General features: G+C 58.2%; 1 protein-coding gene across 1 annotated transcript in view; it reads right to left on the bottom strand.

Annotated features, from left to right (window-relative positions):
- Positions 1-12,239, bottom strand: part of Sspop — a 40,633-nt gene that overhangs the window by 12,460 nt on the left and 15,934 nt on the right. Inside the window, 29 exon segments of the mRNA XM_033763966.1 lie at positions 128-288; positions 1,275-1,441; positions 1,688-1,751; positions 1,753-1,888; positions 1,979-2,075; positions 2,325-2,525; positions 2,711-2,857; positions 2,860-2,880; positions 2,982-3,164; positions 3,270-3,316; positions 3,788-3,957; positions 4,469-4,639; positions 5,089-5,170; positions 5,275-5,400; positions 5,491-5,620; positions 5,708-5,830; positions 5,906-6,085; positions 6,945-7,097; positions 7,100-7,108; positions 7,194-7,364; positions 8,307-8,450; positions 8,855-9,031; positions 9,264-9,321; positions 9,929-9,980; positions 10,400-10,550; positions 10,629-10,782; positions 11,247-11,374; positions 11,456-11,659; positions 11,939-12,043. Of these exon segments, the coding sequence (XP_033619857.1) occupies positions 128-288; positions 1,275-1,441; positions 1,688-1,751; positions 1,753-1,888; positions 1,979-2,075; positions 2,325-2,525; positions 2,711-2,857; positions 2,860-2,880; positions 2,982-3,164; positions 3,270-3,316; positions 3,788-3,957; positions 4,469-4,639; positions 5,089-5,170; positions 5,275-5,400; positions 5,491-5,620; positions 5,708-5,830; positions 5,906-6,085; positions 6,945-7,097; positions 7,100-7,108; positions 7,194-7,364; positions 8,307-8,450; positions 8,855-9,031; positions 9,264-9,321; positions 9,929-9,980; positions 10,400-10,550; positions 10,629-10,782; positions 11,247-11,374; positions 11,456-11,659; positions 11,939-12,043 (3,712 nt within the window).

The following is a 12,239-nucleotide window of genomic DNA, read 5'->3' on the forward strand; positions in this document are numbered from 1 at the left end:
AGGGCACAGACATGAGGGGCAGGGCAGAAAGGGGTAAGGAGAGTCGGGACCCAGAAAGAGGGCAAGGACAGTCCCAGTCTCCCCCATACATCCCAGCCCAGTCTCCACCCTAGGAGATGCCCCTTACCAGTTGCTGCAGCCGGTTTGAAACATCTGGCCTGGGCCCAACTCATCTCCATGCCCAAAGTGCTGACTCTCCTCTCCCAGAGAGGATGGGGATGTCCCAGGCTCAGTGCTGGTGGCTCCCAGCTCCTGGAGCACCACAGCTGTCAGCACACAGGGGCACTCCTGGGAGGGGGCAGCAAAATCACACAGGACCTGGTGCCTGTGGGCAGCCTCAGAGATTTGGGGGAGATGTGGGGAAAGGACTCCAGGCCCCACAAGGGCATTTCTGGGTGTAAGCGGGTTGGTGGCCCTTCATCATGGACACAAAGGCACCATGGAGGTGTGTGGAGGCTAGGCCTGAGGAGCCAGCATGATACAGCAGAGGCCCGAAGAGGATTTGGTGAAGGCAGAAAGAGCTCAGCCTGGAAGTGGAGGAGTTAGGATGGTCAAGTTTGAGTCCAGTTCTGCCACTGCCTGTGTGACCTTGCCATCTTTTCCCCTCTCTGGGGTCAGTGTCATCACTGTCTAATTCAAGAACAAGGGACCAGGCAGCTGCTCAGCTCCCTGTGGCCATGATATTCTGGAGGCCACTGAGACGAGGACAGGGATCCCCCAGGCCTGCTGGGTTCAGCAGAGCAGAGCTGGTACCTGCCTGCCATCTACACTTGCAGCAGGAGGTGAGGGGTCATGGGCCAGGCAGAGTGAGGTGAGGAAGCATTTTCCCCACAAGGCATAAGAGGAATAAGAGAGGCAGGGAAGACAGGGAGTCAAGCCTAAGCGGGGGGAGCCTTGGAGGACAGGCAGGAAACTGCTCTTGGCTGCCAGGTTGGCTGAGTTTTGAGCCACCACTCAGGATGGTGCAGGTATGCAAGCCCTTGTGGGCATTGCTGAGCCAGGAGTTGGGGTGGTGGGAACCAGGCACTGTCTGAGCAAGACAAGTGGTCCCTATTTCCAGGAACCAGGGGCATCGCATCACCCACACTGCCCACTCTAGTCCTCTACCTCTCCTTGCCCTGACGCTGGCAAGGAACAGCCAAGACAGCTGTATAGGCCTGGGCACTGCTTAGGGTCATGTGAGGAAGGGGTCAGCTATCCAGATGCAACACGTCCCTGGAGGATGTGATGGGCTGCCAGGTGAGAGGCAGGGCATGGTGTGGCTGAGTTCTGACCTGGACACAGGCTGAGCGGTGCTGGAAGGTACCCTTGGGACAGTGGCAGCCCTCCTCGCAGCCACTGCAGAAGCAGGCCACCTGGCCCATGACATGGGCACAGGAGAAGAGGCATCCCTCAGTGGGTTGGCACTCACAGTACAGACAGCCAGCTGGGCAGCCTACCTCTAAGGCAACACCCATATCAGTGCCCAGCTCCTCCTGCCCACTCTGTGCCCACCTTTTCTGTCAGTGCCCCTCCCTGGGCAGTGTCCCTCCCACAGGCTCCCCTGAACCCTGGCTGCTTCCTTCTTTCCTTACTCATCACTGATGAAGAAAGGGGAAGGTGGGCAGAAGGGGAAGGAGAGGACCAAGGCTGCCACGGGACTCAAAGCTTGTGGCAGGGTCCAGCACAGAAGCCTGCAGACTCTCACCTCTGCAGACCTGGGTGTGGCAGGTACAGCTCTGCCGGGCCAGTCCAGCGCAGGGGGGTGGGGGGGCAGAGCCAGGAGCGCAGCTGCTCCCCTCCCCCACAAGAAACACTGCAGTCCTCCCAGGGGCCCCAGGACCCCCACACGCCAGCGCCAGGGCAGCTGGGTAACTCCTGGCACTTCAGGATGCCTGCCACACAGGTGCTGAGGACAAGGGAGGGGCTTCAGAGATGCCCTGGCCTACTCCCGGGAGGGCACTCCTGTCCAGCTCCATTCAAAGTCCCCTTTGCTTACCAGTTGTCACATAGCCCAGTCACCACCTCTCCAGGTTCCAGACTCTCCCAGGAGCTGAGCCCAGATCCTACTGACCGGCTGTAGTTCTCAGGGACTCCTGAAGGGTGCAGGAATGAGGGTTGGGGGGTGACTCTGGACAGCTTAGCAGCCCCATGAATCTCTCCTACACCCTTGCCTTCCTGAACGTCACCTCACGGGCCCATCTCAGAGAAGGGAAGTGGAAGGAAGCTTTAACCTGGACCAGCCTGGGATGTCGGGGAACATGGGGGATACAGGGGGTTGTAGAGGTCTCCCATTCCCATCCTGCAGGGCCAGGCAGGGTTCCAAGGGCCAGAGAGGTACTAACCCATGGCTCCAGGCTGATATTGGCAGCGGCAGTGGGCTGGGAGTACACAGAACCCGTCCTGGGCGAGCTGGCCTAGGGGACATCTGCAGCTGGGCTGGCAGCCCATTGGACCTGGCTGACACACACTCCCAGGGGACAAATCCTGGCAGGAGCGGGGGCAAGGCTGTCCACAGGGCAGTAGATCCTGACCACCTCCACAGTCTAAGGCAGGAAGGAAGCAGAAAAGGTAAGTGCTGGAAGCTTCCTGGCAGGCCCACTACTTATGCCAACCTGCCACCCTGCCCATGGAGAGTGACTTGGTATGGATGAATGTACAGGGGTCAGAGGTCAGCGTTAGGGTCTCTCTAGATTTACAAGGCTCTCCAGGCCCCACTCGAAGCCCCCACCTGTGCACTTTGTGGAATTGTTCTGACATGGGTGACTCTGCTCATGGGCCCCAGGGCACGGCCTGCCTCCCTCAGAACTGGGTGGCTGGGTGCACACTCGCCTCCAGTGGGACTGCCCCAGGCACATGTCGCAGGAAGACCATGGTCCCAAGGACTCCAGCCTCCACCCACTGTCCAGGAAGACAGAAGAACATATATCTCAGGAGTCCCAGAATATCGAGGCTGGGACAGACATTACGGGGATGGCACAGGCCTCAAATGGGCATCACACCTGGGCATGCGGTGGAGCTGGGGCAGGGTTCCCTCTGATGCTGGGCTCCGGTCTCCCCAGGGCATGGGGCACCACCGTGCTGAGGGGTGGGACAGGCACAGGCTCTGCTGCGGCTCCTTGCCTGCCCTCTGCAGGGTTGGGAGCATGCTGTCCACTTTGACCATGGGCACCAGCTTCCGGGCACTGTGAGGAAAGTAAGGCGCTGGATATAGGTGATCTTTTCTCTGCCCTGGCCCCTCAGTGACCTCAAGGCCATTTCTCTTCCCCTCCCTGCAAGCTGGCTCATACCTGGACAGGGCAGGTCTGTGCAATTGAGCCTCCCCTCCAAGCAGGTGCTGGGCAACATGTACAGACATAGGAAGATGAGGCAGCAGCTCAGTGCTACCTGGGCCCCATGTGCAGCCTCCTGACTGCCTCTCCCTTCCTCCCCCCATTGTCAGGTCTGGGCCTGTTCCCCTGCTTCAGCACCCCAGAGCCTGCTCCCTGCTCCCTGCTCCACTCAGCTGGCTCCGTGGGGATGACACAGCTGGCATAACCAGTGCAAGGACAGATAGTGGGAGCAAACACTGCTCTATCTGTGGCTCATCCAGCCTAGCCCCTCTCCTCCCAGGAGCACATGGCCCAGTCCTCAAAAGACACATGGGGCTGGCTGCCTCGGTTTCCCCACTTATCAGAGCTGGTGGTGCCTACCCCACATTTCTCAGGGATGGTATGTGCATGAGACCCCAGATCTCACATGCACACACTCTAGGTAGGGCCACCCTAGGGCATCCCTGCCTCCTGACACCAAGGCAAGGCCAGCCCACCAGTGGTTGCAGCCATCAGGCCTGGCTAGCTGGGTGCCTGGATGGTACCACTCCCCAGTCAGCAGGTCCAGGCAGCCACAGTGACCAGGCTGCACACAGATGGTTCCATCAGCACTCAACACTTGGCCCAGGGAACAGTAGCAGCCAGGCTGACAGCGCCAAACGCAGTGCTGTGGGGACACAAGGGAGGGCTTTGGTCAGCACCACACAGGGCCTGTGGGGTGTGGGTGGTCAGTGGGGAGCCATACAGCACTATGGAGGGATGCAGAGGGAGGAACTGGAGGGCTTCAGAGGGGGCAAAAACTGTGGCCTTCAGCTCACACGCTTCTGTTTAAAACAGTTTATGCTTGAAGTTTTGTTAAGAAAGGCAGAAAGGGAGCCAGGCTTGGTGGTGCATGATTGGAATCCCAGCCAGAACTCAGAAGGCTGAGGCAGGAGGGTCACCGTGAGTTGGAGTCCCTGCAGCTGCAGCTGTGATGTGGGCATTCAGTGACACTTCTGGACAGTCAATTGTATGCTGGTTCCCGGGGTGGGGGCAGTAGGGGCAGTAGGGGCAAGGAGAAGCTTAAGGACAACAGCCAGGTGTGCTCTAACCCTCTGTCCCCTCCCTCCACTCCTCAGGGCTCATAGGGCCCCACCCCACCAATGTGCCTGGCCCCAGTAGGGATGATGGGGTCATGCCTGGGCACAGTGGGGGGCTGCAGGGCTCCTCCTGGCTCGCCTCTCCTTGGCAGGTGTCCCTGGGGCTGAGGCAGAACCGGAAACGTCGTTGCCATCCAGGGCTCCCTCCAGGGACAAGGCAGCTCTGTGAGCAGGGGGACCAGGGTGTCCAGAGTGTCCAGCCCAATTCCTCTGCAGGAGACACAGTAGGTCTATTGCTTGGGGCCAGAGAGGCCAGCAGGCCAGGGAGGGCTCATGAGGATGAGAGGTACCACGCTAGGCTCAGGAGTGGCCTCTGTCCCCTCAGCTGGCTGGGACCCCTATGCTTCAGCCCACTTCTCACACTTGGGATGGCAGTAGGGATGCCTCCCTGCCCCTGTCCCAGTCAGTGTACTGTATCACCTCCTGCAGATACCTGCTCTTCCCAGCCCAGCCTGCTTGCACAGCTAGGCCACAAGCATCTTCATGAGAGCATGCCTCCATCCCCCCAAAGCCCATCCACCAAGGCCAGTTCAAAGGTTGCCCCCCGCCTGTGGTGGCTTTGCTGACTACACTCCTAGGGCGCCTCAGGGTCCCTTCCTGCAGTGCCCATAGGGCCAGGCACAGGGAGGGGGAGGTGGGCTTCTGCCATACCTGTCTCACACTGTGTGGCAGGCCTGCAGCTCCTGACTGTCACCCTCACAGGGGGCTCCTCCGAAAGCAGCAGGAGGGTTGGAGGGAGACCTGAGGAGAAAAGCAGCCTTGGGAACCTTGTCCTCCTGTCTTCCCCTGCCCCAAACTCTGAGCCTCCTTCCTCTCCATTCTCCTGCTGTCTTTGCCTGGCACACCTGAACCTGGCCTTCATTCCAGGGCCACAGGATTGGTCACAGAGAGCCCAGGGGGACCAGGCTGACCAGCCGCAAGGCTGGGGGCAGTCACTTGGTTCACACTGCAATGCACCCTTCTCACATATGCTGTGAGGGAGAGGACAAAGAGCCATCAGGACCAGGAAGCCTGGCGCAGCACCCTCCATGCCCTGTGCCTTCCCGGCCAAGCACCCTCACCAGCGGCTGCAGTTGTCCATCAGGAAGGATGACCCTGGCTGCCTCAGCTCTTCACCCACAAGGCAAGGGCACTCAGAGAGAGACAGGCAGTGAGAGTCATAGAGGAGGAGCCCCGGGGGACAGCGGCATCCTGGCATTGGCGGGGGGGAAGGTTGGTGTCCAAGGACAGGTGGCCTGGGTGGGCACCCCTTCTACTCACCGCTCCAGTCTGCCTCACCCTCCACACACTGTCCAGTGCAGCTCCTGTTGGCCTCGGAATCCAGGCAGGAGGGTGGACACAGGGGCACCAGCCCCTCCTGGCACAGCTCTGCATTCACATACACATGGCTCTGCTCACAGTCTGGGGGAAGAAGGCCACCTTGTGGGGTAAGTGCAGGGATGCTCCGAGAGCTGCCTGTGCCCAGCATCCTCTTACCTGTGTCACCTGTACAGGGCTGCAAGCCGCAGGGCACCATCTCCTGGGACGTCCCAGGGCAGGGGGCACCACCATTCTTGGGTGGGGGGTCCACACAGCTCCTTTGGCGGCTCCGGTGGCCACCCCCACAGGAGACGCTGCAGGGGCTCCACATCTCCCACTCTGCCCACGCTCCAGCCACTGTGGGGGAACGGAGAGCAGGAATCCAGCAGAGAGGCCGGAGGAGACACGTTATCCTGGAGAGAGGGTAGCTGATAGCGCAGCACAGAGCCCTGTAGCTTCCTCCTCTGTCCAGGACACCTCTGTCTCCCAGCTGTAAGAACCTGGAAAAGGACCTGTTAAAGCCTCCCAGGAAAAAAGCTCTGCACCCTATGAGGACCAGTGTCCGTGCAAACCCTGGAACACACAGTCTGGTACAGCGTGTGAAAGAAAGCAGCCAGGTGGTTTTGGGAGGCAGATGTGAGGTGCCAAGGAGAGCCCCCTTGTGAGAAGCCCCCCTCTGGAATGCATAGAGGTGAGTGGGTCCACCCCCTCAGATTCACAGGACTAAAGGGCTGCAAAGTTTTTGGTGAGGAGCCCAGGGCAAGTGGAACAACCAGGTGATCCTTGAGTCTAGCTCCCAACCCTCACTGATCTCCGCCTATGGAGGCTCTTCCATCCTCCATCCACCCATCCATCTATCCATCCATCCATCCATCCATCCATTCACTCATCTACCCATCCACCTATTTATCTATCCTCTATTTACTCATCCATCACCCATCCATCTACTCACCTACCCATCCATCCTTTTATCCATCGATCCATCCATTTATCCATCCACCCACCATTTGTCCATTGATCCATCCATCTCTCCATCTTTCCATTTTCTACCCATCCACAACCCATCCATCCATCTTCCCAGATTGCCTCCCTCCATCTTCCATCCCTCTGATGTGGGCTGACCAGGGTTCCCAGTTTCCAGGAGAGATCTAGCACATGGTGGTGGGGCTCATTTGGGTAGGCAGGAGAGCCTGTAGAGGACTGGGGGTCTGGCTACCTGGGCAGGCCTGCACAAAGCAGGGCTGGCTGCGCAACTGGTCCATCAAGCAGCTGCCCATAGGCAAGGGAGGACGCAGCTGCTTCCGGTGCTGGAAGGAGAGGCCCAGGCCACAGCTGCGGCTGCAGCCACTCCAGCCAGACCAAGGTGAGGTATGCAGTCCACTGAGGGGACAGATAGGTAGGACTCAGAGAGAGCTCATGGAAGTGTGGGTCCTACAAGGCTGTCCTCTGCCCAGGCAGCACATACCACAGCCATCCTCGTCTGAGCCATCCTGGCAGTCTGGGTGCAGGTCGCACCTCTGCTCAGCTGGCAGACACTCCCCACTGCCACAGTGCAGCTGGCTCAGGGAGCAGAGGGCCCTTGAGGCCGGCAGCCCAGGCAGCACTGTGGTGGGCACCGTGAAGAGCTCTGTGCTCACTGCCCACAAGGTTTGGAAGAGAAGAAGGGAGGCACACGAGTCATAAACTGAGCCCCTTTAACCTGGCCAGAGGCCTGGCCTCCCCTTCCTCCTAGTGCCTCCACTACCTACCACTATCATGGGTGAGGCCTACATAGATCTTTTGGTATACACAGGACTTACATAGTCTCTATACTCATTAAAGTCTCTTGCAGTGTCCAGTGAGGAGTCAGAACACTAGAAAATTAGTTTACTCCCTTGATTATTCTCCTCCTGAATGGGTACTCCCTAGGATGCCCCTTCCTGTGACTGGTTATTGCTTGATTCTTATCCTGATTGCTTTGATCACAACAACCTGCTTTGGATGGATGGTTGGATGGATGGGTGGATGGATGGATGATGAATGCATCAATGGATAAATAGTAGGTGGGTAGGTGGATAGATGGATGAATGATTGGAGGAGTGAATGGATGGATCAATGGATAAATGGATGGATGAGTGGATGAGTGAGTAGATGAATAAATGTACAGTTAGATGGAGGTTGGGTGGATGGGTAGATATATGGATGTAGTGGGTAGATGGATACAGATATGGGTGCATCAATGGATAAATGGTAGGTGAATGGATGGATGGGTGGGTGGGTGAGTGAATGGATCAGTGGGTAAATGGATGGATGGGTGGATGGATGGATGAGTGGATGGATGGATGAGTAGATGAATCACCTCAAAGATCAGACAGATTTTATAAGCAGGCTGAGACCCAATTCCTATTCCATTCCCCTTCTTCATCATCTCTGAAGACACTCACCTTCCTAATTGTTTTCATACTTTCAGTTTCTCTCCACTCTCTGGTACCCTTTCTTCCTCCAGATGAATTTCACATGAGCTAGAAATAGCCACAGGGACCTCCAGACCTGAAGCTCTCTTGCCACTCCGCATACCTGACACAGGCCCTCTGCTTACCACAGTGCCACTCATCAGAGCTATCCAGGCAGTCCTCCTTCCCATCGCAGAGCTGTGCCCTTTCCACACAGCCTAGCACCTTGCAGGCCACCTGCCCAGGGCTACACCTCACAGGTGGGAAGGGCTTGGGGGCGACGCTGTGGCCTGTGGGTGAATGAATGGGTGGGTGGATGAATAGATGAACATTGGCATCCCACAGCCAGATGACCAGGGATCTTCCTTCCTCCCTGGTCACCTCCAGGTAGCCCCCAACTTCCTGCCTCTTGGCATCTGGGGTGCCCTCTTGGGATGATGGAAATGGAGTGAACTGGGTCAAGAAACTTGGGACCTGGGCCTGATTCTACCAAAAATGTCCTTAAAGGGCCAGGGATGTAGCTCAATGGCACAGTGCCTGCCTGGCAAGCACGAGGTACTGAGTTCAATCCCCAGTACCACCCCCCGCCCAAATGGCCTTAAGAAGCATGACCTTGACCAATCTCCTAGGGCTCTATGCCTTCACTGAGAAGCTGGGCTCATAGGCTTGCATGTAGCAGGACTTGGGATCTTACCAGCAGGAGTCACCGGCATCAGTGGATGTGGGGGGAGCATGGTCACAGCTGCTATTCCTGGCTGCAGGCTTATGGCCCCAAGGTGGCGTGTAGATGCAGTGGCCATGGTCTGCATGGGTTCCCCAGAATGCAGGTGGGGAGACTCAGAGGCTTCAACAGGACTCTCTGGCCTCTCTTCTGTGGGTGGAAGAGGAAGTGAGTTGATGCTGCCAGCTCTCCTTGCCATGAGAAGCAGTGATACAGATCCTGGAGAGGGTATCCTGGGCTTCTGGTGGCAAAGACAACACTGCAATGTCCAAGGGCCATCAGAGGATTTGAGCCTATGGGATGTCACTGCCTGTGTCCTGGAATGGCAGGGAGTGTGCCAGGTTCAGGGATTTGGGGAGGAGGCTGGAGCTTGTGCACATACCTTCAGGAGGTGTGGGGGACCTCTGCTTGGCATGCCAATATCCAGTCTCTGCCGAAGCCTGCAGAGGGACAAGGCTCAGCCACCCAGCATGACCCAGGGAGGCTCTGCAAAGTCCCTCACCATTCCTGCCTTCTGGAAATGTGTGGGGAGGGGCTGAGCACTAAGCACAGCTCTGCAGGTGAGCTGGGCTGCTTTCTCCAGGATGCATACCCCAAGTCACTGGTCCACATCCTCAAGGGGCTCCAGGCTGCTCCCCAATGAAAAGGGCCCACCCCGCTTCTTCATGTTACAGATGTCCCTGCCACCCCAATTACTCAAGCCATGTCTGGATGCTCTGGAGATCCCTGACACCTTGCTCTTCTAGGTTCTGAGAGTAGTTGCCAGGGACCTGCCCTGTCAGGCCTCTTGTCTTCCAAACTCCTCCATCCTGGTGCCCTGCCCTGTGCTTCTCTGCACCTTGTTTTTCCTTGGGTCCCCAGCCTCTCACTAGCACTGACCTGCACCCTAGAAGGCTCTCAGTAAGTCCTGTGAGAGTAGCACCAGGGAACACAAATGGAGGAAATGAGAGAAGAGGGCAATGGTGGTAGCAGCCCTGGTGAGGCAGTGAGGCCTGGGCCCTTCCCTGTACCCATAACTCTGTGCCCACCCTGGTGCTTCCTGCTCACCTCCCAGGCCTGGGTGGAAGAGAGGGCTATGGTCCTGGCTGTGGGATGGACTCTGGGAAGAGAAATTGCCAAGGAGGTTCCAGGGGTCTCCCAGCCCCAGGGGTCCCATCCAGGAAGGGGTCGGGGTCTCTGGGCCAGAGTGGAAAATCCAGGAAGGACACATCCCACTAGGGCTGCACAAAGGTGATTTCCAAACGAGGCTGTCAGCTTGCTTGTGTGTTGGGATCACCAGGGTGGTGTGTGAAGCACACCTGCAGGGCCCTCAACGTGGGCCAGGCAGAGCCAGGTGCTGGTGCTGCTGGGCCAGGGCCCCACTTCAAGAACCACTGAACTGCAGATGCTATCGGAAGGTGCAGGGGCCCAGAAGCCCACAGCAGAACAGAGATGCCCTAGGCCTGTGGGCTCCACAGGCCCTGGGGATACTTCCCATGTGGCTTTTCCCTCTAAGTCCAGGCAGAAATTAAGCCATACCCGCCAGTCCCCACGGGTGAGGGCCCACAGCCCTCCTCATCAGAGCTGTCCTCGCAGTCTGCAGCTCCATCGCATGGGGCCCCACTTGGGGCACACTTCCCGCTGGCACAGCGGAGCCCGGATCCTGGGCACTGGGATGCCATCAGGGACACTGCGTGGCAGGGAGGGTGCTGCTCAGGACTCCTTTCATCCCCTTGCCCACTTCCACCCTACCCCAGCCCAGCCTTACCTGGCCCACAGCCCAGCAGCTCTGCCCACTGGAAGATGCTGTGGCCCTCACTGCGGTAGGTAGTATGTGGCCAGACCCTCATGTATCTTGCCTGGACCAGCCGGCCAAATATCCATCCCTTAGGGGCCACATTGGCCTGGCTCCCAGGGAAAGGCTGTGAAACAGGACATCCACTGTGACCCTGCTGTTTGTCCTCCTCTCTGCCCACCCAAGTCCCCTAACCTTCAGGGCACGGACCCTTCTTCCATAGCATCCAGTCCCCCCAGGCTATGGGAGTCTGAACTTGGGTGAAGCTCCTTCCCCTGGGCCAGGTCGTGCCCAACAACTGGCCCACAGCAGGAGCTTCTTAAGCTGTGGACACCTGCATGGACTGAGTCCTCTGCCCCATGGGGCCCATCTCCCTGGGAGGACACCGACCCTGGGACGTCTGCCCAAGGTGACCACTTCAGTGTTTCCCAATGTCCGCTTGGCAGTGGTACGGTTGAGCCTGCTACTTACCAGGAGTTCTTGAGCATCTAATGCTGGGACTATCCCTCCATGAGACTGAAAGGCCCTTGGGAACAAACACTTGGGGACCCACAAAGGGTCACTGGCCCAAAGGCCTTGGGTGTTTGGTACCTTGGGTAGGGGCAGAGTGCCAGGCAGGATGTCACGATAGTCATGCCAGTGTAGACCATCGCTGCTGAACTGGAAGGAGAAACTGGGGACATTAGCATCAGAGGAACGAGTCTCTTGCACCACGATGCCTGGGACAGGTCAGGGCAAGGATAGGGTCAGCACTGAAGGGAACACTTCTGCTCCACCCCATCCTCCTCTTCCTCACTGACCAGAGAGGTTCCGGGGCCACAGTAGGTCCACCTGCAGGTAGGGAGGCTGGGAGTGCCACTCGGCATGAGCATCCTCTTCTGGGCCAGAGGCCTCAGTGGGGACCCCCAGGAGAGCCGCATGGGTGGGGTGCTCCAGCTGCAGGGGTGATGCCTGCAGGATGCCCTTGGGTGGTCGGGCCAGGCCCAGGGGTTAAGAGCAGGAATCTGGGTGCAGGAGAAAGAGGTGGTTGGTGGGCATTGTAACAGAGCACACAGGGGCAGTTAGGAAGCCTCAGGCAGCTGGGGTATAAAGGTCACACAGGTGACCTTGGCCCAGGATGCAGGGATGAGCAGGTGACTTGGGATAAGACAACTTCTGACCCTCAGGTTAACCTCCAGCATGTGGGGCAAGTGTCCTCCCTTGGTCCTGTCTCCTCAGCACCTGGCTCAGCCACCCAGGGCACCATGTCCCTCAGCATCCACTAAAACAGCACGTGGTCTCACCTCCCAGTGGGGGCAGAATGTAGGTGACCAGAGAGGGCCCCATCTGAGGGCTGGAGTCTGGAGCCGGGACTGGAGTGGCCATAAGGCGCACTGTCTGGTTCTCTCCTGTGTGGGGAGACCCAGGGAGACTCAAATCCATCCTGGCTGAGCACATTCTCTCTCATGACTTCCCAGAAACCCCAGGAATAAGCCCCCAGCTGGGAAGGGCACCTCCTCTCCTCAGTGTGAACTGGGGGCTTTCACACCCACTGAACATTTAGAGAACACAATAAAACTTCCAGTCCAAAGCCATTTAGGACCA

The sequence above is a fragment of the Fukomys damarensis genome, unplaced genomic scaffold (genome assembly GCF_012274545.1).
Source record: "Fukomys damarensis isolate Sample0158 unplaced genomic scaffold, DMR_v1.0_HiC HiC_scaffold_16, whole genome shotgun sequence".
NCBI classification, from domain to species: domain Eukaryota; kingdom Metazoa; phylum Chordata; class Mammalia; order Rodentia; family Bathyergidae; genus Fukomys; species Fukomys damarensis.